The sequence below is a fragment of the Choloepus didactylus genome, chromosome 2 (genome assembly GCF_015220235.1).
Source record: "Choloepus didactylus isolate mChoDid1 chromosome 2, mChoDid1.pri, whole genome shotgun sequence".
NCBI classification, from domain to species: Eukaryota; Metazoa; Chordata; class Mammalia; order Pilosa; family Megalonychidae; genus Choloepus; species Choloepus didactylus.
In genome coordinates, this window is record NC_051308.1 from 174,069,554 (window position 1) to 174,096,057 (window position 26,504).

General features: G+C 39.2%; 1 protein-coding gene and 1 pseudogene across 2 annotated transcripts in view; one reads left to right on the forward strand and one right to left on the reverse strand.

The window, feature by feature from the left end:
- PTGER3 (prostaglandin E receptor 3) overlaps window positions 1-25,568 on the forward strand; it is a 111,196-nt gene extending 85,628 nt beyond the window's left edge. Inside the window, exons 3-5 of one of the 2 annotated variants that reach the window (XM_037826920.1) lie at window positions 16,302-16,393; window positions 19,248-19,309; window positions 23,062-25,568. In XM_037826920.1, coding sequence (XP_037682848.1) covers window positions 16,302-16,393; window positions 19,248-19,309; window positions 23,062-23,090 — 183 coding nt within the window. In that variant the 3' untranslated portion in view covers window positions 23,091-25,568. The remainder of the gene's footprint in view (window positions 1-16,301; window positions 16,394-19,247; window positions 19,310-23,061) is intronic. The other variant, XM_037826921.1, reaches the window with a different exon arrangement.
- Window positions 1,675-13,088, reverse strand: LOC119528170 (annotated as a pseudogene).
- Window positions 25,569-26,504: the final 936 nt, after the last annotated feature.

Genomic DNA, 26,504 nt, shown 5'->3' on the forward strand with positions numbered 1-26,504 from the left:
TCCTTAATTGTTTGGAATTAGTATGGCTTTCTTCTATGAGTTATCTTGAACAATATTTCAAGTTCCTTCATTGTTAACTTTTTTTTAATGCAGCAAATTGGAAAACAAAAGTCTCATAGTCACAGATTTATAAAAAAGGGTTGCCATACTTATTTAGCACCATTAGCATCTGTTTGGCTCTTAGAGTTGCGGCTTTAACTAATGGCCAGTCTACAAGTTAGGTATTGAAAAAATGTACCTTCTAAAGTATTCTGTATAGAACAGAGCAAATCCCTATTTGCTGGCCAGGTCAGGAGCTGGGAAGGGACAAAGTTGGAGATGGGTTGTTTTTTGATTTTTAAGTTAATTTTTTTTTTTTTTTTTTTTTTTAAATTTCAGCAAACAAAAGTAGGGGATGGGTTCTTAAACTTGCAGTTAAAGGTATGATGGCCATCTCTTTTTTTCTTAGTTTTGGTTAACTCAGTTTCTTGGGGACAAACATTCCTTGTTTCATGGTTTCTTTGTGTTACCCCTTCCCCTAGCCAAGAAAGCATCTCTGTGAAGGAGAAAGCTTCTATGTTCTCATGATGATGGGGATAAGTGAGGGGACACAGCTTGTCCACATGTAGATTCTAGTTTTACCCTATGGATCTTCTCTGGCTACCCTAGAGTTAACTCTTATCTTTTGCTGGATAGCTGCTGGCATCTGCCATTGATTTCAGGGCTAGAGAAACCTGTGAGCTTTTCCTCAGCATGTGATGAGCCCCCTGGTCCTGCTTTGCTGATGTGGCCCTCTTGTCATCCAGACACTGTCTTGGGCTCTTTACCCCATAGGAACTGCTGCCTCTACCAGGGGGTCATCCATCCCTCCCCACAGCAACCTCCATGGCAGCTCCTCTGGTGTTCAGCTTTCCACTGTCTTCAGCAGCCCCTAGGGAGAGTCCATGGGACTTTCTCCACCAAGTGGAGACTGAGGGGAACTCAGGGAAATGGTTCTTGGCCCTCTGCCATTCCCCTTCTCTGGCAGTGTCCACTCATGAGTGCTGGGACACCCTGTGAGGGTGTGTCCTCAACACCTGTGACCATCCTTCTTTCTCTTTGAGGGTTTCTACTCTTTTGTCCCTTTTCTACTTCTCAGGGTTTGAGGATAAGGCAGTTGTAGTGGAGAGGTAAGGACATACATCATTTTCTGCTTCTCTTTCTGTATTATCCCCTCCTTCTAGCACTTGAAGGTTTTTTGTCTGTAAGGTCTCCCCCATTATTCCCTCCTCCTTCTCAACTTGCCATTTGCTTTCCCACTTTCCTGAGGCTCTCATGATGGAAGGTTTGTCATGGGGTGAGAGGAGAGGACAGGACAGGAGGCAAAACCATTACCAATCCATGAAAATACATTAGGAGGTTAAAAAAAAAAAATAGATTTGTTGCTGCTCCACCAAAATAACTTCCTTATTTTTCTGAACCACACTACTTTATTCTTACCTTTCTTTGAGAGAATTTACCATTTAATTTAAATTTTTAATAATATATTCACATTTTTACAGGAATTTCATGTTTACAAGTACAAAACTCAAAGAACTACAAACAATCTAAGCAACTGCATAAACTACATTCAATAGTTAATACTGTTGTCCCCATTCTCCATTTTCTAAATCCAGAAGAAAACTATAAATGTCATCCCACATGTGGACTTCTCTTTTAGAAGTTGGAAACTGTGTGTAGTTCTGCACATGTCTGACTTCTGCAGAACTGAACTAAGACTCCATCATGTTCCAGGCCAAATTGGCTAGAAAGAAGTCATCCATGGCTGCTTGACTTTCATTGCTGGTAAAAAAAACAAAACAAAACAAAACAAAACAAAAAAACAACTCCCCAGGGGTTTCAAAAGCAGAATTCATGGTCTGTCTTTCTGTACTGTTCAACTGAACTTTGCTTTCTAGAGCAGGTAGGTTTTTAGTGGGAATCCCTTCTGTTTGGGCTTCTGTATCAGATAAATTAGTGCTCATGGAAAAGCTGGAGTGCTTGCTCAGAGGCAGATGAGGGCTACTGTCTATGTCTAAGATGTCAGCATTTCCCCTACGACTGTAGGACTGATAAGAGTCGTTTGCAAGTAAAAAGTCAGTTTGGGTCTCTATGGCCAGGGATTCCAAGACTGGTTCAGTGTTCATTTTTGCTAACTTCACTCTCTTCCATTTGAGTTTAGATATTTGAGACTGAAAAGAACTCTTCAATATCAAAATCTATTTCAGGATTCTGGGTTGGGCCAGATGGAAGCTGAGTGTCAGGTCCAGTATTTATGTCAGACAGAAGACTGATGATTATGCAATGTCTGACCCAGCAGGTTACTTGACAAGATGTTGTATAAATCACTTAATAAATCTATGGCTTGGGTCTGATGATCTGTCTTATTTTGTGTAGGAAGCATACTATTCTGTTCATTGAAGTTTAAAATTTGTTCAGATTTCTCAATATCTTGATTTAAAGTTTTAGGGTTGTTCTGAGGTAACAAAGCGTGAGTTACAGCCTCTGCTACTAAACTGCTGCTTATAATATTGTCTGTAGAAACCCTATATGATGAATGGACATTCTCAAAAATGTCTCCACACATTAGTGGTTGGTCCATGTGAACCCAGTCATCTGTGGAACTTTGCACTCTACCGGTTTGAGTTACTCTGGAGAGCCCACCTGACTGGAAACAAGCATCAAAAAAAGCATCAATCTGAGCAGCTATAGATGAAGTTACTTTAGAACTGGGTTACAATGTGTTTAAATATGAATGCTAATGGAAAGTAAAACTTGAGAACCAAAAGTCAAATCAGTTTGAGAACAAGATGATACGGGGGGATCTGGGGAAGCCCACTGTGCAGAAAGCAGAAAGCACTGTGAGGCATAGCCGTATCTGTCTGCATATTGATGGAAGAAATGATGTTCTTCTGACACGTGCTCCCTAGTTGTTGTAAAGTAATAAGTGGACTTTCACCCAAGTTCACTTGAACACCTGTACTAATTGGCTCAACAGCAATGGAATTCACAATGTTTGAGAGTGGTGGGCTTTCCTTAAGAGAGCAAGCCTCTGTATCTAAGTCGAGGATCCGGGTTCCTATAGACAAGGGAAGTAAGTGAACAGCCCCTGTGGCAGAGCCCTGATGAACCACACCTACTACTAGAGGCTGGGTGGAGCAGTCCACTGTAGCAGGCACAAAGACAGGCATAGGAGAAAACTGCAAAACAGGCAGTTTAACTAAAGTCGCTTCGGGCTTTGATAAAAGCAACTTCTGAGGATATCTTGGAGGTGTTGTGAGAGTCTATTTTCTGGCATTAGAGCTGCAAGAATCTTCAAAGGAAGCTACTAGCTTTATTTCTGAGGTTTCTAGTTTTTGAGTGCTTGAGCGTCTGGTCTAGAGGTTGGTTTACTGAGCAATGTTTCAATGGTCTTTCTTGACAACTTCTGGTTATCCATGGAGTTCTCCACTTTCCTTTCCTTACTAGGTGGATCCCTGTGCTCAGCAGGGACCTCACAGCCAGTTGTTGGTGTGTGACCCCAAGGCAGTTCTGCTGGACTAAGGACAGCCACAGGTGCGCTGGAAGGTTTTGCCACAATCCTCTGCGGGTCTTTTCAAGTCCCACTCAGTACCATATAAATCGCTACACTTAATACATTTATGCTTCTTTTCAGCAAGCATTTTCAAAAAGTGTTCTTTTACAAGAGACAATTGAGAAAATGGTCTCTCAGGACCTGTAGGGCATCCTTCAATTGGACAACAGTAGAATTTCGGTCGTTTTCTAACCGTTCCTTATTGTTGGATTTACTACGCCAATCTGCAGGCGGTGGCTCTTCACTAGGTGCATATCGAGGGCTGCACTGTTGGGCAGGATCTTGCCGCAGCCCGCCACGGTGCACAGGTTGCTGGTGCACCCGGCCGGGACAGCTCGCACCAAGGGCTGGTTCTGCTCCCGAGCAGGCAGAGCCAGAGCTGCGGGTTTCTGCCTCGCCCTGCGGGCCGCGGCGGGCTGCCCCTGAGCCTACCCGGGGACCCCACGGCCCGAGGCGGCGGCAGCAGCGGCGGCTCCCTTCGAGGCCGCCGGCTGGCTGGGGCCCCTGAATCCAAAACCTCGGCCCTGCCGCCGCCGCCCCAAAGACCTTGATGGCTCCCCCACGGCTGCAGGGCCTTAATTTGATTCCCCCTTAAACTGATAACTGGGATGTGAGGTCCGAGGCTTACCCTTATTCTTTGATTAGTAGAGTAATTTTGAATAGTTAAAATAATTGTGTTATATTAACCAATTTAAATGTTGTTATTTAAATCAATTGGCAACATAACAGACTGCTGCAATAGCTAAGCCATATGGTACTGAAACAGCAGTGTTCCGAACTCATCCCAACAATTATGTACTCTAACAGGACTGTGGCCAGCTTATATTTTCCATGAAAATAGATCTCTGAGGCCCAGGATTTGTCAGAAACCATCCGCAGGTGAATTTCTGCTTTGAGGGATATGGATGCATCCTTCTAGTTCTGAGATCCAGGAAATCCCCTCTGGTTGTGGAAAAAAGCAACCAAATTGAATGAATCTGAGAGTGACGAGGATGATGCAGGGAAGGGTTATACCTCTAGAGTACTGTTTTGTTGATACTAAGTCATTGTTCTTCCTTTTGCGTGGTTTATCTTTATTAAGCTCGGGAGCACAAAACGAAGATAATGCCGGATGTGAGTCTGACCAGCTTTGCATGATTATTACCAAGTTTCAAGGAAGAACAAAATCTCCTTCTACATACATCAGCCAACACGTAATAACTAATGCCATGGTGTGTCAGGCATTGTGCTGGGCTCTTTGGAGTTGCAGAATATTTACAACACAGCCTCTGATTTCAAGGAGTTTAGGGTCTTGCTGAGAGGATTATTCAATGAATATTTATGAGGTCATTCAAACTCTGTGCCAGGCACTGTGATATGTGAGCATAGAGCAGAAACAAGATAGATAGCTCCATGGAGCTTATAATCTGGTGTATAGATATTAAGTAGGTGACTCCAGCTGTATCCAGATATCCATATGGAGTTCGTTTCCTTTAACATCAAATAAAAGAATGCAAGCACATTTTGTGTGACTTCAGGATTTGCCACCCCCCTGAATCCTCTGATGATTTCAGGAAGTCCTTCATGCTTTGGCTGTCACTTGGTAGGCTGCACTTTGAGCCCAGGCTCCCGGGTTCCCTTCTCTCTGGCCTTTTCTCTGGATACTTGTCCTCTGCTAACAGTGCTTCATCTCCAGCCTGACTGCAAGCTCCTCCCTTCTTTTTACAAGGCTCTGTCCACAGAAAGCTGCTCTTTATAATAATCTTCACTAAGTACTTTGCCTGAGGCAGGAGTGCATGGGGAGAAGTTAAAAAAAAAGAGTGGAATTTAAAACCAGAGATAGCTGCTCCTAATGTTCATTGACAGTTCCCCTTCATAGAAGTCCACAAATGGACACCACCATTCTCAGCTCTGCTGCCGTATTTTTTGAGTTAGTCATTTAAGATCAGTATACCCTCCCTTTCTGAGTCCCAACACTCAAAATCCTGGGCCTGCTTTAGACCCCAGCCAACCCCTCCCCCAAGGGAAGCTGAAATATCAGTTAACCATTTTCTCTCCAGAAACACTACCCTTTCCACAATTAAAGGAACTTATTATAGTATTCTACAGAGCAGCTCTGTGCCTTTGTCTTAACTATACCTTTCCTTGATCCTGGGCTTCACCTCTATAAAACCCAAATGTCCATTAAAGTATTTTCCAAACAAAATGTACCAAATTCCCCCAAAGATGAATTCCACTGCCACCTCTGTATTGCAGAAATGGCCTCATTAAAACATCCCTGCTGTGTCCTGTTCACACTTAAGGGGAGGCCAGGAATGATGTGGGAGCATGTAAAAGTGGTACCTCATCTTTTGGGGACCAATGCTAGTAGGATGAGTGAAGAAGTAACCGGCAGGTGGGGGTGGGAAGATGGGGAGGAGCATTTCAGGCATAGGGAACAGCATGTGCGGAATCCCTGAGGTTTAAAGAGGCATGGCATTCAAAGAGCAACAACAAGGTAGGTTCTGCTGAAGCTTAGAGAGAGGGAGAGAGAGAAGTGAAGTCAAAGAGGAAGACAGGAACTTTGTGTGCTAGGAAAAGGGTTTTGGAATTTATTCTAAGGATCATAGAAAAATAATGATTATATGAAGCATATATGCCAGCATGTTTGCATATGTACATATGCTTTCTTAAAAACAGCTTTGTGGAGAATGGTTTAGCTAACAACATCAATTGGCAGATGCTAGATGCTAAATGAGCCAGAGCAGTGGTATGTACCAATGTTTCCTATCTAAATGTATATCTGTCAGATATCAGAAGTTTCTGCCCAAGGCCATGGGAGAGAGGAAGATGGCGTCTAGACAAAAACAATGTTCCCAGTGGGAGGCAGCAGGTGTAAGACTGTGAGAATTTATCTAGAAGTTCTATGTGCTTATATACATTGTTGTAAAACATACCTGTAGAATAGCTTCATAGAAGAAGAAGTTCCTCTTAAGCTGGTATCAGGGGCAGATTTACAACAAGCTCAGAGTCTCTCACTTGCATAGGCCTTTTCCTGGTCCTTGTACCTAGTTTTCCATTCAAAGTTGTATATCCATTTTATTAAAAGTAAAGTGTACATGCCTCATATCCTGCAAAACTTGGATCTACCTCAGTGTGATATGGTATCCAGGTATTCATGGAGGAAGTGGGGTTTGACAGAAAATTAAGCTGTATATAGCCAAAAGAAATGGGATGAGGAAACTGCATGAGCAGTTTAGGATACACTGGAGGCAGTGAGTTGATTGATGAATATTGGGGATCACTTAGGTAAGAATCAGATTCCCCAACTCACCATCAAAAGTGCCTGCAGGGCCATTGTTTAGCTATATAGGTTCTTTGATATAGAAGGAATAGAGAACCACTTAGTTTAGCTTAAGCAAAGAGAGGTTTATTTGAATGACACACAAGGAATGCTAAGGGAGATACAATATTATGGCAATTCAAGAGGTCAGGAACCATGGTGGGTCTGGAGTTGTAGGTTGGAGTTGGAGGCTAGTTCAGATCCCGAGTCTCAACAGCTGGATTACAGGGAACTTCAAAATAGTTCTCTGCCATTATTAGATTTACCTATTCTCTACCTGTTTAATTCTGTTTCTGTTACCAACTATTCTTTCCCTTGACAGTCTGCATAATTTATTTTTACTTCATAATTTTGGCTTACTTATGGTATCTCTGGTATCTCTTTCCTCAAGGCTTGGTTTTTGCTGCTAACTTCCTCATGACAGTTTCAAGTACAGATTCGTGAGAGTGGCAATCTCTCCCTTGCCATCTCATTGTTCCTTGCCTGACAAAGTCACCAGTCATAGGCTAGCCTATGGCTTGGGTTTACATATCTATGGCTTGGGTTTACATATCTTGTCCAATTGGCTATGCCTGTACCAAGATGGATAAAATCTTGGTACAAAACATGGTGGCCTATGGCTGCACCTTCCGCAGGTGTTGTAGGTAGAGAAATTTCCTCTAGAAGGGTCTGTAGGTGGGGCTGACACCATGAATAGCATATTCAGTATAGCTGTAATAATAAAGCTAATACTCCTGAAAGCTTGCTGTGTCACTCTGTCAGGTTTGTTTTAGGTATTTTGTGCTATTAACTCTTTTAATGCTGCTATCTTATGAAGTAGGTACACCATTATTCCCAACTTACGGAGCAGGAAACGGAGACACAACAAGTTCGAGTAACTTGCTCAAGGTCACACAGATGATAATTAGTGGAAACAGGATTCTAACCAAGTCATCTGTTCTAGAGTTTGCCATTCTCTGCCATATGGCTGAAGTGGGATTTTATGAAGGATGGGTTACAGCAGAGATTCAACTGAAGAACATGAGAAATGAGCAATTTCTTTTAGGGTTTTCCTGAGATAGGTCTTTCACCTCAGGTTACCTATACTTACAATTATAGCATCTTTATGAGACAATTTTTTTTTTAGCTTATGTCCCAAATGTATATCTGAAGTTTGAATTTAACTAGGCATCTTGTATTTTGTGTGGCAATCCTATACCTGGTTCTACCAAGTGGGAGTTTTAGCACTTATATTTTGAAAATTCTCCTCAGTTGATTCAGATAGCCACTCATTGTGAATCAAAGCATTGAGAGTCTGCTAAAGGAATTGCAGATATCATTAGTAAGGAACCATGAGAAATTGTTGGGGAAATACATAAATATAGACTTGTTTCACTTGAATATTTATTTCACAATCCCTATTGCAACTAATCAACAAATCCAAGTAATTTTTAGTTTTAAATGGGTCTAGGAAATCCTTTCTTATCTCCTCCTCGTTTTTCTTAGTTCATCCCTTTATTATCTATCCACTGTGCCGCAACCTTCTTAGTCCTCTGAGTGATTTCTCTTCCTCTAGTTGTCTCTTCGTGTCTCTAAAATACCATGCTGTGGGTCACCACCTACTCTACCTGTGGGTGCTGCGGTCTGAAGTAGTTTTCCTAAGAGGAAGTGAGTGTTTAATCACATAAAAGCCTTCTCCCAGCCCATACCATTTTTCTGTTGCTATTCAAAGCTTTTCTACATGGGGGTTTTGGTCAGTTAATTGAATTTCACATGTAACAGCATCTTTGGGCATTGACAAGGTGGCATTTTTGCAAAATGAATTGTATTCTGTTTGGCATAGAAAACCCATGACCAAAGTGCATCATGAATTTACCACATTTTATACATTTCTTTGAAATAGCTCAGCATTTCTCCCTCTCCCTCCCTCCTTTCCTTCCACTGGTTGACACCTGTTAATGTGCCAGGTATAGAGGATACAGCCATTAAGGTACAGACCCCATATTCAGGCTGCTCAGGGCCTCATGGGGAACCAGATATGAAAACAGATGTACCAGGAAATGTAATTGGTGCTAGGATAGAGGTGTGGACAATATTCCATGAGAGGCAGAGGCTAAAGAGCAACTATTTCTTCCTGGGGAGTCTGGGAGCCCCCTAAGAGAAGGAGATTTGGGGGAGAAGAGGGAGATTGGGTAAGAACTTGAACATGTGACCCATTTTCTTGCAATGATTTTTAGTTACCAATCATCAGTGTGTAATCCCCCCAAATTGCATCAAGGCAGACATTTGAGTGGGGGTAGCAGTTCTGCTTCACCATTGCTTCCCAGTTCTATCCAATCTTAGTCCAAAAACTAAGCCTCCATTGTAGCCACTGTATTTGCTCACTCTCTTTAACTCTTGCTCACTCAGACCTATCTTTTTTCAAGCTATCTCCCTCCTCCCTTCCTGTTCTTCTTTCCAAGCCCTATACCTCCTAATGAAACATCAAATCTCCCTGAATCACTTTTATTTCCCCTTCCTCTGAATTCTTAAGGCTGCCACAATTTGTAACTATTGTGAGGTAATCATTGCAACTGTATTTAAGGTCTATTCTCTTCAGAATAAATTTCAATGTTTTAGAAGGGGGAAAAGGAAAAATACCTTTAAAAGACCAAGATTTAAATAGAAGCACTATACTGGAGATTACAGTGCGTTGTTACAGTGTAAACTTTTTGCGCAGTGAGGCTGTAAAAATGCTCAACGATAAAGATATATTTATCTATAAAGAAGAAGGCTATAAAACATTAGAGCATTTATTATGGTTCAAGCTGCTCAGTCTCATGGAGACCCATGAGAACGTTCATTAGGAGAGGCACTGGGCCTGGCCTTTTGGTTTCTCCAGGCAGTTTGAAGTCTGAGAAGAGAGCAAAGAAGGAAGGAAAGCTTTGGAGGGTAAGGAAGGGAAAACTCTTTCTTTCTTCTTTTTTTTTTTTTTTTTTGTTAGTGTGAAATAGCAGAATCCAGAGGAGAAATGATACCTCACTCCAAAAAGACCAGCAAGTAAATAATGACTGTAAATAATATGCTGGCTGTGTGCACTTCCTAAGAATTTTTGCTGCATGTTACATATCTATGTTTACTCCTTACACAGAATATTTAACTTATGCATGTAATTTTTTTTAATCAAAAAGCAATGGTCTTCCAGTTACATAATGAATAAGGAGCCAAAAGATCTAGTTTCTAGTCCTGGTTAAGATCTAGATTTGAGCAAGTCATTTAACTTCATTGAGCTTTAATTTTTTCACTTATAAAACACTCTTTTGAACACCAAATAGTAATTAAGCTGCATTGTGGCAGGATCTGTTTGAATTAATTAACCAAAACAGTCAAATATCTCTGGTCTTGGGTTGCTCATTGACCAGTGTAATTGGTCAGGTCACATGTTTTAATTTTTCACCCTGATCAGTTATCACACTGTTCTTTTCTGATGAAACAAGCATTTGCTGAATATCTGTTTTGCTCGAGAGGTGTTCAGAGTGGATCAAATTTATAGATTGATTATCGGTCCTAGTGACGGAACAGAAATAAGGAAGTTGAATTCCAAGCAGGATGTTGCTGCAGACTAGCTTTATGACTATCAAAAAACAAATACCTCATATCCTCAATGTCAATGAGAGAGCTGAATTGCATGATCTCTAAGACTCCTTTGGCTTTAAAATGTGTGGTTCTGTTTCCCGTAAGTGATTGCCACCCTCTTGGCATCAGATGGCATGGTGCCTAAGAAGAGGTCGCCAGCTCTCAGGATATGCCTCGCACATTCCAACAGATTAGATGATGGCAAACATCACTATCCTACATTCTGGAGCATAATTATATGATGCCTTTGATCATTTTCTTGTTCTTTCAATTGTTTCCCTTGCTAGATTACACATTCCTTCAGGGCAGGAACCAAGAGGTTCATACTATTTGTTGTAGAGATCAGCTAAGACTCATTTGCAATTAGAAGCCTGGATTTGCATTTCAACATTCTAATAATATCTTTATACTTTGCTCCTTTGAGTAGGTCAAATTCTGCCCATATAACTGAGTACATTCTACTTATTAATTTGACAAGTTAAGGATCAATTAAGCCCATTCTATATATCAGGAAAGTATAAAAATTAGTTCATCCCTTTTCAGAATGATTTGTTGATTTCAGATTAATGAGGTTTCATCATGCTTGCATAAAAAGAGAAGGGACCATTTGTAAATATTAGAACAATAAAAATGTATTTAGTCCAGTTATTACAATATCAGAGATGATGGTAAGCACCAAAAGTTTCCAAGAGACTAGTTTTACTAGCTTGGGAATGAAATCTCGTTTGCAGGAGGGGTTAGGGAGCAAAGCAGTACAGAGTGGTGGTTAGAATGTGTTTTTTGGAACCAGACTGCCTGTATTTGAACTGGGCTCTGCCACTTAATAATGGGTGATCCTGGGCAAGTTATTTAACCTCTGAGCCTCAGTTTCCTCATCTGCTGAGTGGATATGGTAATAGTACTGACTACAAAAAATAAATGAATTAATATTTGTAAAGTGTTTAGAACAGTGCCTGACAAATGGAAAGTACTTTATAATTTGGACTATTATTTAGGAGAGAGTTGATGAAGAAAGAGGAGCAATAGATACATCACTCAGAGAAGCTGCTGGTAAAGCAAAGCAAGAAATTGGACAACATTTTCAGGAAGTGAAGAGTCAAGCAGTCAAGCACAGGTGCTTTTGTGTATTTTGTTTTCTAAGATAAGGGAAGCCTATGAATGTTTGAAAGTGGATGGAAAGGAGCCAGAGAATAGAAAGATGGAAGAAGGAGGGAATAGCTGTGGGAGCACGATGAGCTCTAATAGGGGCACAGGTAATTAGAGGTGGATGCGAGAGAAGAAATTCTAGGATAGTTTTCTCTCCATTCCTCAGGGATCTGACTATCCTTTATAATGTGTTGTGATTTTAGCATCAAAATTCTGAAGACAACAGCATAGGCTACCATACTCCTCAGCTGCTCAGAATCAGGCAGTTGATGGGAAGAAATTGCGCTGATGTGGGGTGAGTGGAGGAGACTTACTAATGGCATGCAGGAGAGTAGCTATAGCTCTGCAGTCCGGCTGGGTCATTCTTGAAGGAACCTCTCAGACACTGTTTAACAGACAGTGACAAGTGGTTCTGGGAATGCAGGCGTCAAAGCCTCAGGCATCCTCAGCCAAACCACAAACAGCCTGAGGGCCCCACAAGCCATAGCAGTAGACCAAACAACTGGCCTGAGCCCAGGTGCCTCTGGAGTGACTACTCACATGTCAACACGTCAATTTTTCTTTCTTTTTTTTTGTAACACAATTGCCATAGGAAAATAATTCTGTCCAAGTGGAAAATCAATAAAAACAATGCATATACATACATATTCTTCACTACGTTAACTGGATTATTTAAAAGTGTCCTGTGATATGAGCTTTACTAAGAATACAGCTTAGTAAAATATAGCAGGTTTACCAGAAATCTTTGGGCTCTTGATCCAGAGAGAGGAGCAGCTTTTCTAGCCGATTGGATATTGAGTATGTTTGGTAATTTGGGAAAGTCACAGCGGAGCGATGAGCTTAACTGAAACAAGAGGAAGAGGACTTATTTGGGCAGACTGATCTTGGTCAGCATAAAGGAAAATCTTCATGGTGCCAAGATCTAAGATGGCTAAGATAGGCCTGTTCAGTGACCTGCTTAGTGCCTGTCTACCCTACCCTACAGGGAAAGGCCCCAACTTTGGGGTGAATGAAAGTCATTGTTTTAAAGGGGTTATGTGTTGAATGGAATTAAGTGTAAAGTAACCTGGTATCACCTGACACATGGTAGGTTCTAAATAATTGTATCTACCTTTTTTCCTTTCCTACCCAAGATAATTTCCTTTTTAAATAGTGCCTATCAATACGGATTAAAAAAGTTTATCCCGAGCTAAAGGGAATCCAAGTATCAGTAGGGGAAATGGCATTTATTTTCAGCAGGACTCTCTTCCCAGAGTTCCCCAGTTTATGGATACGGACAGCATCCTCATTACCAGCTAAACTTATTTGCTGGATATTTGCTTGGTAGCATATTCCACACTGTTGGAGCACTGCCCAGAACCCATCAGATGCCACATACTAGCTCTCTGTACCCATCCTCAGATTCTGTGTACTTTGCTGCAAGCTGCTCATGCCTGTAACTGTCACCAGCTTGCCCATGAGCAGAGCCAGAAGCATCTAGTAGTTTTCTTCCCTCCCTCCCAAAAATAGCAAAGACTGACAGAAGTGGAAATAGAAAAAGCCCAGACCACTTGTCTAGAGATGGGAAAAACTTTGAGGTACAATTTACCTTCCAGGTGCAAAGGAGCAGGCTGATTTTGGACCTCACACTGCTTGGCTGCTTCTCCTTTTCTGTCTACTTCCCCACTTACCTGCTCCCTTACTGGTTTCCCCTGGGAGCAAATCCTTAATAAATCATTTGCATACAAATCCTTGGCTCAGGGAGTACCAATCTAAGACAGGTCCCTGTTTATTATTCTTTAATTCAGACAACAAAAGCCCATTGAGTATCTAAGTGCTTTTCCCAGTCCAGTGAAGAAGACTGACATATAGTTAGGCAAAATGTAACTATGTATATTCTCAAGGTATTATGTGAGTCATATGGAGACCACACTTTCTGGAGCCAAAGGAAACTTTAAAAATATGAGCATACTGTCATACCTAATAAAGTGACTTATACCTAGTAGGTATTCATGAATACAAGATTTGGTTAGTCCTTGTCATGCTTTCAGCTGTTGAGGAAGAGCCAATCATTTGCCTAGAATTTCGTATTATTCGATAAACATTTATTGGATTCCTACTAGGAACCACTGTGTGAGAAACTGACATGTAGACTAATAAGTATAATATGATGAAATAAGTACATCTTGAATAATATTCAAGTGCTATGGAAATATGATAGAAGGAATAGTACTTGCCCAAGAAAATAAATGGTTGGGTTTTAGAGGATAAGTAGAATTAATTCTGTAGACAACTAGAGAGAGGCATCTTAGAAAGAGGGAATAGCTCACTCCACAGTAATTAGGTGTGAAAGAGCATTGACGTTTCTTGGGAAGAGTGTGTAGTTTAGGGAGTTGAAGCCAGGTTTGCATGAAAGGGAGAGGCAGGAGAGGAACCTGGAAGTGTAGGTTGGAGCCGCTCAATGGTGGGTTTTGGGTGCTTCAGGACTTTATCCTATAGGTAATGGAAACCTTAATTTAGGATTTACCAAGTTTTCTCAGTAACAATATGAAGGATGTATTAGAGAAGAAAGACGAGTCAGAAACACTCGTTAAAGGTTATATTATAAGGTTATATTGCATATCACTTCCCGTATCTAATCACTATGACCCAACAAAAATAACAGTTTCATATGGTTCAAACTGACAAACAAGCCAAGAAGAATGATGGTGAGAATCTGAACTATGGTATGAAGACTGGCTAGGAGAGGTCAAATAAAAGAGACTCATGGGAGAGAAAATTGACAGCATGATATTAATGATCCACAGTTGCAGGGTAGAATAAGCTGCAAAAATTAGATAATAGTGAAGTAAATGTTCCTAATGAGATTGATGGAGGTAATAGTGGAGAACTCCCTTATGGGAAATAGGGCCCCAAGGAAGAGTAAGTTTAGACAGTGAAATAGAGAAGTATTCCATGCTTTAGAACTCTTGGTTTTTCAGAAATTTCCTTGCAATGACCCATTTCTTTAGTTCCTTCTGTTTCTGCTGTTTGACATTGGACAGGGGTGTAATATTCAAATTCCTACAGTTGTATTTGCTACTAAATTTATCTAAATGGACACTAACTCCATTTATTTAACTAAAGCAGCCCTCTAAACAGGAACCTAAGTGAACATAATAACAGGAAAAGAAACCTAGTGGTCAGTTTGAGCAGGAACCTATCCTAACCAGATTATTCTTTAACATATGAAATATCATATGAGAGATTGTAAGAGGCGGCTCTGAAAGTCTCAAGTCACAGAATAAATAGGAAAACCTGTTTATTTTTTTCCTCCAAAAGTCTGACCTCTCTTCCAAAGCATAATATTTCTATTAAAAGTGCCACTAAATTTTTCTGTTTGCTCTAGAAAAGATATTGGCCAAAGTATATTTTTTTGTTGCACAGAAGACATGCCATTTTAGGGTACTTCATATAGCACTGCCTTCCTAAAACTGAAATCATCCATTTATCTAACACAATCAACAACTGAAAAACGATGTGTCTGTCTGGATATGTCATGTAATACCATGCCTCTTGGGATGGGCATAATATTTAAGACAATAATAAATAAAGTTTGTTTTGAGAAAAAAGGACTCTAGGAAACCAGCAAAAACAGACTGACCAAGGTAACACTGAATCACATTTCTGTCTGCTTTATCTTGTGAGACAATTACTGAGAAATGTATTTAAAAAGATATATTTGTTTAGCTGTAGCAAAATATTTTCTTAGTATTTTCAGTTGCAGCCAAAGAATTCAGGTTATGACTTAGAGATTGCTGTTAAGAGAGAGGCCGCAGGACCAATTATGCAGCATCATTCATTCAGCCACCAGGACTTACTGACCATAAACTATGCACTGAGCATTGCGGTAGCTGCTGAAGCAACACCAGGCATGGTTCCTGCTTCCATGAAATAATGATGACTATCATACAAAAATTATTAGTTACAAACCATAATAAGTGCCTGAAAAGAAAAATCATAGGTACCAAATATCAGGTGGCCAGTCCTAGTCAATAGGATGCTCTCTGGGGAAGAGATTTTCCAGGTTGAGGCCTGAAAGACCAGTAGGATCTAGATGAGTGCTGAGCAGAAGGAGGAGTAATCGAGGCAGAGGAAACTGCAAGTGCAAAGTCCCAGAGGCAGGAGGGAGGATGACACTGTTCAGGATGTTCAAAGATGGCCAGAATGAAAGAAAGGGCAAAAAGTCTGAAATGAAGCAGGCATTGCAGCCAGAGGCCAGGTCAACCAGGGTCTTTGGGGTCATGTTGAAAATTCTGGTCTTTATCCTAACAGCAATGGGAAGTCATTGAAAATGATAAGCTGGGGAGTGATGGAATTAGATTTGCCTAGATGGATCATTTAGAGTCAATGAGTTTCTATTTGGTATTTAACATGTGCTGTGATAACTACTCTAGGGATTTAGAGATCATGCAGACATGGTCTCTGCTTTCCAGTAATATTTGGTGTGGAAGTACAGGAGGAAGTAAGAATTTGAGACAAATTAGATAGTCTTTGAGGCAGGAATTAGATAGTCTTGGGAAGATAATATCTAAAACATTTCTCATTTACTTGATCATAGCCAATGTGAGTTGATGTGCGGGTTTTCTTTTTAAATGTTCAATGGCTGTCACTTGAGAAAGGGAAACATAATCAATAATCTATCCATCGAAATCCTCTGTCTATTCACAGATCAGTCACCACTCAAACAGCTATGCTTCCAGCTTCGTCTCGTTGCCCCACCAGTGTTCCTCAACCTTGATGTGGAGTGGCCATTTGGAAAGGTGAGATTCAGAAGCTGTCTGGGATTTACACCATAGCTTCCCCCCTTCCCTGTTCGGATCTGAGGTCAGGTATAAAGGCAAAATATCTCTGAGAATTAAAATGCAAATTAAGCACAAATATCTGATTAAGAAAGACTAGATTCCTTATAGGAGCCATTGATTTTTAAACATCACTTAAATTTCCTAGAACTAAAAGGTTTTGAGACTGACTCCAGGCTGATCTTGTGACTGATCCACTCTCATGCCATGAAAAAGCCAGCATGTCACCCATTTTTCATGGTAAGAGCAGTCTCCAGGAGCATTTTAAGGATAAGATACCTCTGTTGTGATTAGATGTAGAATTCAGAGTGCTCACTAAATGGTTAGCATACTCTTGGTTGCCCTTTTGATGAGATCTCTGTTGTATAAAATATGTATTTAAAGAATGAAAACTCTAGGAAGCAGACTATAATGCCAAAGGTCACTGTAAGGTTAACTGAATGAAAAGTTTGCTGGGATCTATTGTTTTAAGAGATTGTGAACATTTTAGTCATTTTTTTCAAAGATAGTGTACTTGACTTTTCAAATAAAGTGAGCTTTTCATTTTAATGGAAAGTCAGTATGCCCATTTCATTTCATTCCCTGGTTAAGATTGGGTACAATGACTCCTCCGCTCAGTACAAGTTGTTATTATGAATGTGGACATTCAAGCACAATTTTTAATACAATTTTACTGAGATATATTCACATACCATATTATCCATCCAAAGTATACAATCATTGGCTCACAGTATCATCATATAGTTGTGCATTCGTCACCACAATCAATTTTCAAACATTTTCATTACTCCAAAATAAAGGAAAAATAAAAATAAAAACAAACACCCAAAACATCCCATACCTCTTATACCCCCTATTTATTTTTTGTCCTTATTTTATTACTCATCTGCCCATACACTGGATAAAGAGTGTCAGTTACAAGGTTTTCACAGTCACATGGTCCCACCATAAAAGCTATATAGTTATACAATCATCACCAAGAATGAAGTCTCCTGGATTACAGTTCAACAGATTCAGGTATTTCCTTCTAGCTATTCTAATACACTAGAAACTAAAAAGGAATGTCTATATAATGCATACGAATAACCTCCAGAATGACATCACAACTCCATTTGAAATCTCTTAGCCACTAAAACTTTCTTTTGTTTCATTTTTCTTACCCATTTTGGTCAAGAAGCATTCTCAATCCCACGATGATAGGGCCAGGCTCATCGCTGGGAGTCATGTGCCATGTAGGGGGGCAGGTAGTGAGTTTATTTGCAGAGTTGGCTGAGATAAAGAGGCCACATCTGAGCAGCAAAATATGTTCTCTGGGGGTGACTCTTAGGCATAACTATAAGTTCCTCATTATAAACTTCTCATTTGCAGATATAAGTTTCATAAGGGCAAGCCCCAAGGTCAAGGGCTTGATTTATTAAATTGGGAGTCCTTAATGATTGCAAGAATGTCAGGAATTCCCCAGCTGGGAATGTTTAATATTTTCACATTTACCCTAAGAACCACAAGGGAACTTTGAAAATACTTTTTTATTTTATGCCCACAATACTCTGGGATGTATCAGGGTATTACATTAACCTGTATAGAACAACAAGATCTCATTCCCTATTCTAGTTTCCATGAAATTATGTTGTTTAAGTAAACTGATCATACAGGTTAAATTAGATAGTGTGCTATAAAGAATACAAATTTTGTACCCAATAAACATCTCTTAAATAATGGTTAAAATTCAGGAATAGATGTGACTACTGTAAGAGCTTACATCTTAGGAACCTTTACAACAAGCCTATTGAACATTCTGTACTCTTGCATCATCGATTGCCCAATCTCTGCTCACATTCTATCTCCTGATAACCTATGCTCTCAAATTCAATTCTCAGCATTTGCTCATTATAGTTAGTTTATATCAGTGAGGTCTTACAATATTTGTCCTTTTGTTTCTGGCTTATTTCACTCAATATAATGTCCTCAAGGTTCATTTACCTAGTTGCATGCTTCACAACTTCATTCCTTCTTGCAGTTGCTCAATATTCCATTTACATGTACACCACAGTTTACCCTTCTATTCACCCATCAATGTACCCTTAGGCCATCTCCATCCATTGCAAATCATGAATACTGCTGCCATAAACACCAGTGTGCAAATGCCTATTTATGTCCCCGCTTTCAGTTCTTCCAAGTATATACCAAATAATGGGCTGCAGGATCATATGGAGCCCTATACTTAGCCTCCTGTGGAACACTGCCTTCCAGAGGGGCTGCACCATTCTACTTCCCTACCAACAGTGAATAGGTATCTCTCTCTCTCTCTACATCTTCTCCAGCACTTGCATCTTTCTGTATATTTTTAAAACAGCTTTATTCACACACCATACAATCTATCCTAAGTGAACAATCAATAGCTCCTGATGTAATCACACAGTTATGAATTTGCCACCACAATCTATATGAGAACATTTCCATTTCTTTCACAAAGAAAGAAGATGAGGTTAAAAAGAAAAGGGTAAAGAATAAAAAAATACCAAAGAAGAAACACCACCACCACCAAGAATCCCATACCCCTCCCTTATATCCGCCTCTGTTGACATTTAGCTTTGGTATATCAAGCACAATTTCATTCTTCCATGTTGAGGTAACTGGGAGATAATCACTTCTCTTCTTTTGCCTAAAGGGTATTCATAAGCTGGTTCAGCTTTGAAAATAACTGATAAAACTTACCTGGCTAACAAATCTGTACTTAGCTCATCTTTACATATTCTTTCCCTAAATATCTGTATATAATACATATATTCTGGACATTGTTATGCTACAAACACAGATACCCCTGGAAAACAAATGAAGGGAAAAGAAAGGAGATGCCCAGTTCCCATCTCTTTACTGGTAAGCTGATTCTAATTCCTTTATAAAAATTTTTATTGTGTTTAATTTAATTTTACTGTACTTTTTCCCATTGTAAAAATAAGTCATGCTCTGTCTAGAAACTTTGGAGAGTAAAGAAAATGAGAAAGAAAGCTTGCCTTTAGTTCCACTACTCAGGAAAAATCCATCATTTTGTTATATTTTTCTTTTTTTAAATACACATATTATATTTATTTTTAAAACATTAATCTGACTTCAATGTTAAAATGTTTTGTGAGTAGCAAGAAAAAAATGGTTGTGACAATTGCAGAAATCTGAATGAGATGGTTGTGTCTTGGACTACAATGATGGGACATGGATTGGAAGATAGTAGATAAATTCCAGAGGTATTCTGGAGATGAATCTTTAGGACTTGGTGGTATAGGAGGGAGGTTGAGGGAATAATTGAGAATGACTCTCTAGTATGTATTCGCTGATGATGGGCAAGGTGTACACTCAGTCTGAAGGCAGACATTCATAGGGCCTTTCTCCTGAATGGATTCTCTTATGGAAAGTAAGATGGGCAATCTGGCTGAAGGCTTTGCTACATTCTTTATGCTCACAAGTTTTCTTACCTATATGAATTCTCTGATGTAAAGTAAGGGATTTACGATGGCTGAAAATTTTCCTGCAAACTACATTCATAGTTTCTTGTGAGTATGACATCTTCAATGACAAATAAAGGATGTCCTCTCTCTGAATGCCTTCCCACTTTGAAGACATTCATATAGTCTTTTGCCAGTTTGGAAACTCTGATGTTGAACAAGATATGAGCCATCACCAAAGGCCTTCCCACATTCAATTCACTCACAAGTTTTCTTGCCAGTATGAACTCCTTGGTGTTGAACAAGGTGTGCAATACGACTGAAGGCCTTACTACATTTCCCACATTCATAGGATTTTTCTCCAGTATGAACTCTTTGATGTAGAGTAAGTGAGCTAATATGGCTAAAGGCTTCCTCACAAATATTGCATTTGTAAGGTTTCTTCTCTGTATGAACTCTCTGATGTACAGTCAGGGAAGAGTCATGGCTAAAGGCCTTCCAACACATACTACATTTGTAAGACCTCTCTCCTGTATAAATACTCATGCTGAATAAGTCCTATGAATCAGCGAAAGCCTTCCCACAATCAATACAAAGGGTTTCTCTCCACTATGACAATATCTCCAATGACATATAAGAGAAGTATTCTGCCTGAAAGCCTTCCCACATTCAATACATTTAAAAGGTTTTTCTCCAGTGTGAACTCTGATGTTGAACAAGGTAAACATTCTGGCTGAAGGCTTTCCCACATTCAGTACATTCAAAGGGGTTTTCTCCTGTGTGTATTCTCTGATGTTGAGCTAGATGAACATTCTGGCTAAAGGCTTTACCATATTTGATACATTCCTCAATGATCTTCTCTCCAGTAGGAAATCTTTGATGAAGATGAAGGGTGATTTTATACATACATACACACACACACACACATATCTGAATGTTTTTCTTTTAAGCTTTTCTTATCTATGTCAAAGTTTTGTATTCTCTCTTGTTCAGGGAATAACCTGTTTTATATAAGATAATGTATTAAGGTGAAAAACTGTCCCAGATTTGTTAGAGTGGTCTCTTTTCTCAATAAGGGTATTCATATGAGTGGTTGTCTCATCTAAGATGTGTCTTCTGATTTACTAGCTCCCTCACAAACAGGTCATCACATCTCGTTTTCTTCTAAGGGGTGGGACATTGAAGGCTATAGCTTGTAGGTCTTTCCATTAGCAATGACTGGGTGAATTTTTCCTGATAAATGTGCTGCTTTGGTGATAATTCTTTGGTCATCCACATATACTCCAAATCTAGGTAAAGGCCTCTTGCCATCTCTCTTTTCACCATCCAGGACTCTTTCCTTTGCTCCAATAAGGAGATCACATCTGGTTTAGAAATACAAAGACCCAGTGAGAACAGGGTCCTTTAGTTCTCCAGCATCACCTTCCTGTATGAACTCCTCTGAGCAAGGTTCAGCCATTCCCACTCATTTTGAGAGAAATCTATAGCCATATCCATGAAAGTCACTAAACCCTGAGACCTGGCTTTAAAAAGTTCAATTTCCGACACCTCCATTTCTTCCTGGCTCCTCAGTCGGAGAAGGTCTTTTCCCTGAAAGGGCAGTGCTCAGGCAGTTGAGGGGATCACATGAGTGCCAATGCAAAACACAGAGCGGGATTCTGGAGTCAGCCTGTTCTATATCTGGCTCTTCCACCTAGAACTACTTATCCTCTCTGTTCTTCAGTGTCCTCTTCTCTGTACTCAGGCCCCATGGTCTCCACTCTTCATTTTTCCATAGACGTGGGGCTGTCTCCTGAGTTCTGCCCTCTTGAGGCAGGGCAGGCAAGAAATGCTTTAGTGCAGCGACCTTGCCTGGGCTCCTACCCAGGTCTCTAAAGCCTTGGACCACACTAAACTCTTGGTGGTTGAGGGTGCGGGTGGAGGGGTATCCTCCGGGAGAGTTTCCAGCGTCTCAGCCATTTAGGACCCTTCCCTCGTTCCAACAGATGCCGTCTCCTATATGCTGCCAGGACATTCACGCATGCGCAGAGAGGAGCGCCACAGCACCCGATCCCTGCCCACCAGCCCCCACCCCCGCTAGTCACATCTCACACAGGCACTACCCCCTCTCTCCACAAACACAGTCCCACGCACAACCGCTACCAGTCGCGCATTCACAGTCTCTCCCACCGGGCACTGTCAATCAGACAGCCATCGAGTCTCACGTTCACGCTTGCTCCCGACAGGAGCGGACCAGAACGCAGACCCCTGAGAGCCTCCCCAGGCAGGGGCCGGGCCCCTGCTGCCTACTCTCCTGGGCTTGCTCCTGTTATAGTTCTTTTTATTCATTTTTTCCCCTGCACTGTTTTCTTGATTTTGTTTTACATACTTGTGATACTATTATAGATGCATTTTGAATCTTGTTTTTATTTTACTTAACATAAAATAAGCACTTCCCAAAAGATTTACAAAATCTTTGTAAATGTAATTCTAACATTTATATAATAGCCTATCATGCTATAGTTTACTTAATCATAATTTGTATTCAAATTTGGTACCATGATGAATAGTATCATATTATTACTTCAGAGCTGAAATTTACAGGTTTTTTTCATATTTGTAATTTTTTTTACTATAAGTAGATTTTAAGGAATAATGCTGTGAACATTTTAATGTTCTTTAAGCATGCATCTAGTTACACTGCTTTCCAAAAGAATTAAAGCAATTTAAAATTACATGAGCAATGCATGAGAGCATGTTTTACTCTAACTAGCACCATATGTTATCTTAAAAAAAAATAAACACAATTCTTTGTTGATTTTGTTGGAGAAAAGTTATATTTCATAGCTATTTCAATTTGTACTCATTTCTTTTTAGGCTGTAGTTATATACTGATTGAGACTTGTTTTTATGACAAGACTATTTGACCATTCAATGTGCATGCAGCTGATATAACTTCATGATTCAATTATTCTTCTGGATTAAACCTACAACCAGAGCCATACCTAGAAAAAAGCATATACTTAGCATAATAAATGATCCAAAGACTTAACTAAGTGATCTAAAATCCAGAGTAATTTAAATTGCTTTAATTTATAAAACAAAGATAATTACTTCAAATAAGAGTGTTTTGAATAGACAAAATAAAAAAGGAAATACCAAAAACTCCCTATCCATGCTTACAATAGCTTTCTCTCTCTGTTCTAACAGATAATGAAAAAAGTGGAGTTGGACTTTGAATTGCAATTCCTGCCTCCCTGAGATTGTATATTTCTTCCCACCTGAGGAGAATGTTATATTTTGATTTGGATCGCTTCTTCATTTTCATCTTATTTTTAATTAAATTTTTTTTCTTGGCAATAATACCCCCAAGACTAGGTTTATTATTATTACTTCATGCCTCTGAGTATTAAATTGACTTCTTGAACTGGATTTTGAAGTTGGCAGAATTTTACAGATGATGAGTTGTGGGAAAATGAAAAAGAGAAAAAAGCCCATGTTCCAGGAGTTTTCTTCCCACCTTCAAACCTTTGCTTGAATCTTAACCAATACGGATATCTTTATGTTTTATGGTAGTTTTGAATTCAAAATGTGAATTTTAAAAATCATTATAACTTTTTGACAATGAAAAGTCAACATATTGAGAGGAAGAAATTAATTAACAGAACATGAACTAACAAGATAGGAAAGTTGCCAAATAAGGCAGGAGGGTATTTTTGCCAAATCTGTGACTAATGCTTTGGAGATGTGTCCCTCTGGGCTAAGCTTGGACCTGAACTTCTATCACTTCTGGCCATGTGTTATTTAGTAACTCAAGACTCTGCTTAACTATTATTTCTCTGCTTTGGATGCTATGAAGGGCATTCTTGCAATATCATAAAAAACAATAATGAAGCTAGAGGATTAACTGTTCAGTTAGAGCAATGAAGTCTCCAGACCCAGCCTTCTGATTAGCCACTGTCAATTCAGGATTTCTTAAAATCTCTTCTCAGGCAGCTTACAAAAAGGTAGAATTGAGAAGCAACATGGCTATAGAATACCAGGGTTCACTATTTTTTATGAAACATAGGTACCTCTTTTGTCTGAATTGAATTAAAAACTTCTGTGAACTTCTTTAGAGTACTTTGAGTCATCTGATATCTTTTAGCTGGTCTGCCCTTACCTGTTTAAACATTCAACCAGCCTTCCATTCTCTTGTTTTCCTTTGCCTCTTTCTTCCTCTTTCCCTTTCCTCCCCTTCCTCACTCAATTCACACATGCTTATTGAGTGTGTTCTGTTTCAGCACTGCAGTAAGGCCCTTGCTGTCATTTTACATAGACATCTTGGGAAGGGATGAAAATATGGTGTCAGCAGTTTTGCAATAGAAGCCTATCACTGTGACTCCATTGTCATTTCTGTCAGCTAGATTAAACTAATAGTAGAGCCATTCCTCTTAAATGGTTGAGCCAGTTGCGTATTACAATTATTTTCTTTCAAATCTGTATTCAAAATGGCCCTTAAGGTAACTAGCACAAAGCTAATGCCGTACACAATCCCTTTATTCATATTTAAATTCAATAAACTTTTATTGAGCAATAGTATTTACTACCATCCTAGGATGTCCATGCTTCTGATACAACCCCCAAATCAAGTTTTTTTTGATCACAGGTTTATTGCTCTTTCTATAGTAGAGTGAGATGCACAATTTGCTACAATGAGATTCCATTTATAAGACCATATGACATAGTAACAGAAGCATGGGCTTTGGAATCAGTTAAACTTGGATTTAAACACTCTCATTGAGTCTCAATTAATATATAAATAAGAGATAATATTTACCTTGAAGTGTTTTTATGATAATATATGTCAAAATTAGTGTAAAACAGTAGATACTCAGTAAGTATTAACTGTGATCAATTTTTTTGTCCATTCTTATTTCTGACTATTTAATATGAGCCCTGAATTCCAACTATAAACTGACTTTCTGACTGTATGGATTTAAACATATGGACAGAATCAACTCCAAACTTTTGTTTTCTATTCTTCCTGTTTATAATACCTTATGATTATCTTTGTACATGCAAATCCTAACCATCCCCCACATGTTAAATATTATCTTGTCCTCCAATCTTGAAAAATTTAAGTTCTTTCTTCTTTTCTCGCCTCTAACTCCAATTATGAAGTTATAGTGTTCATTTTGAAGATCACTGTACACATTGTTCATTAAATGTTTTTGTTGTATATATCTTTTTCCCTTGACAGGATTTGAATTCATGGTGGACAGGATCCTTTTCTTATATTTTTTTCATAGATTTCTTTGCACTTAGTGCAGTATTCAACACCTTATATGCTAGTTGTTTTGTAATTTCCTAACAAAGTGTGCATTTATATTCAAGATTAACAATTGCAAACATAAATGGATGTGATAGAAAGTTCTTTGTTTCCATGTTGTTATTCAACTCGGGAGCTTGTATGTTAAAGCTTTCCCAATTTGAAAATATCACATGTAGTTTATTATAATAATGTTTATGAAAGCTCTTTATGTGAAAATAATAACATAATTGGAAAAGTTTGAAAAATAATGCTTATTTCACAAAGGTATTGCTTATGCAATTAGGGGTGATATTAGTCCAATTAGTCTGAAATCTGGTACAGGGACAGTATATGGATTTTTTTTTAATCCACAGAAATGTATCCATTGCATACCAAATTCACTAAAACAATATGTAGTCAAATATTCTGGTTTATGATTCTGCAACAGATTCATTGATTTTTTGATGCATTTTTTATTGTGCCTTTAACATATATACGTAACAGTGGTAACTTTCAAAGTACGATTTAACAAGTATTAGAAAGTAAATTCAAAGAATGTTATGGGTCACAGTTCCACAACTCTAGCTATTTCCATTATTGTAAAATATAACACACATACAGAAAGGTGTTAGCTTTCAATGTACAACTCAACAAGCAGTTATATAGGTAATTTCAAAAATTATTATGGGTTACAGTTCTGCATTTTCAGTTCTTAACTTATTATGAAATATAGGGTATATATAGAAAGGTTAAGACTTTCAAAGCACAATTCAATGAGTAGCTATAGAGAAAATTTCAGAGAATGTTATAGGTTACAGTTCCACCATGTCATTTACCTTCTTCCAGCTAAAGTTTCAAGATTCACAGACCTTTGTTAAATCTTATCTTGCTTGTTGCTACGTCTTCCTCTCGCTTAATCTCTTTCTCCGTCTTTAGGGGTGTCTAGGCAGTGAGCACCCAAACTTGTTCCTATTGAAAGGGGGTGTTGACAGTATGGAGAAGGGGGCTGCATTTAATTGTTGTTCTTAAAGAGGCTGTTACCTCTGGGTTTTATGACTTGTCTGGCATAGGAACACTCTGGTGGATTTAAGTTCCTGAGAGATAAAACTTGGTGAGTGAATATTTTATAGAATCTCAGGTAGAGACCTAGGTATTTGGGACTACTTTTGGTAAGGGCATGGCATGCTGTGGCCCTTCAGGATGTCTAGCTGAAGCTTTCATAAGAGAAACCTCCAGGATAGCCTCTCGACTCTGTGGGATCTCTCAGCCACTATAACCTCAGCTTGTTACCTTTCTTTTATCCCCCTTTTGGTCAAGTAGGCATTTTCAGTCCCTCGCTGCCTGGGCCAGGCTCATTCCT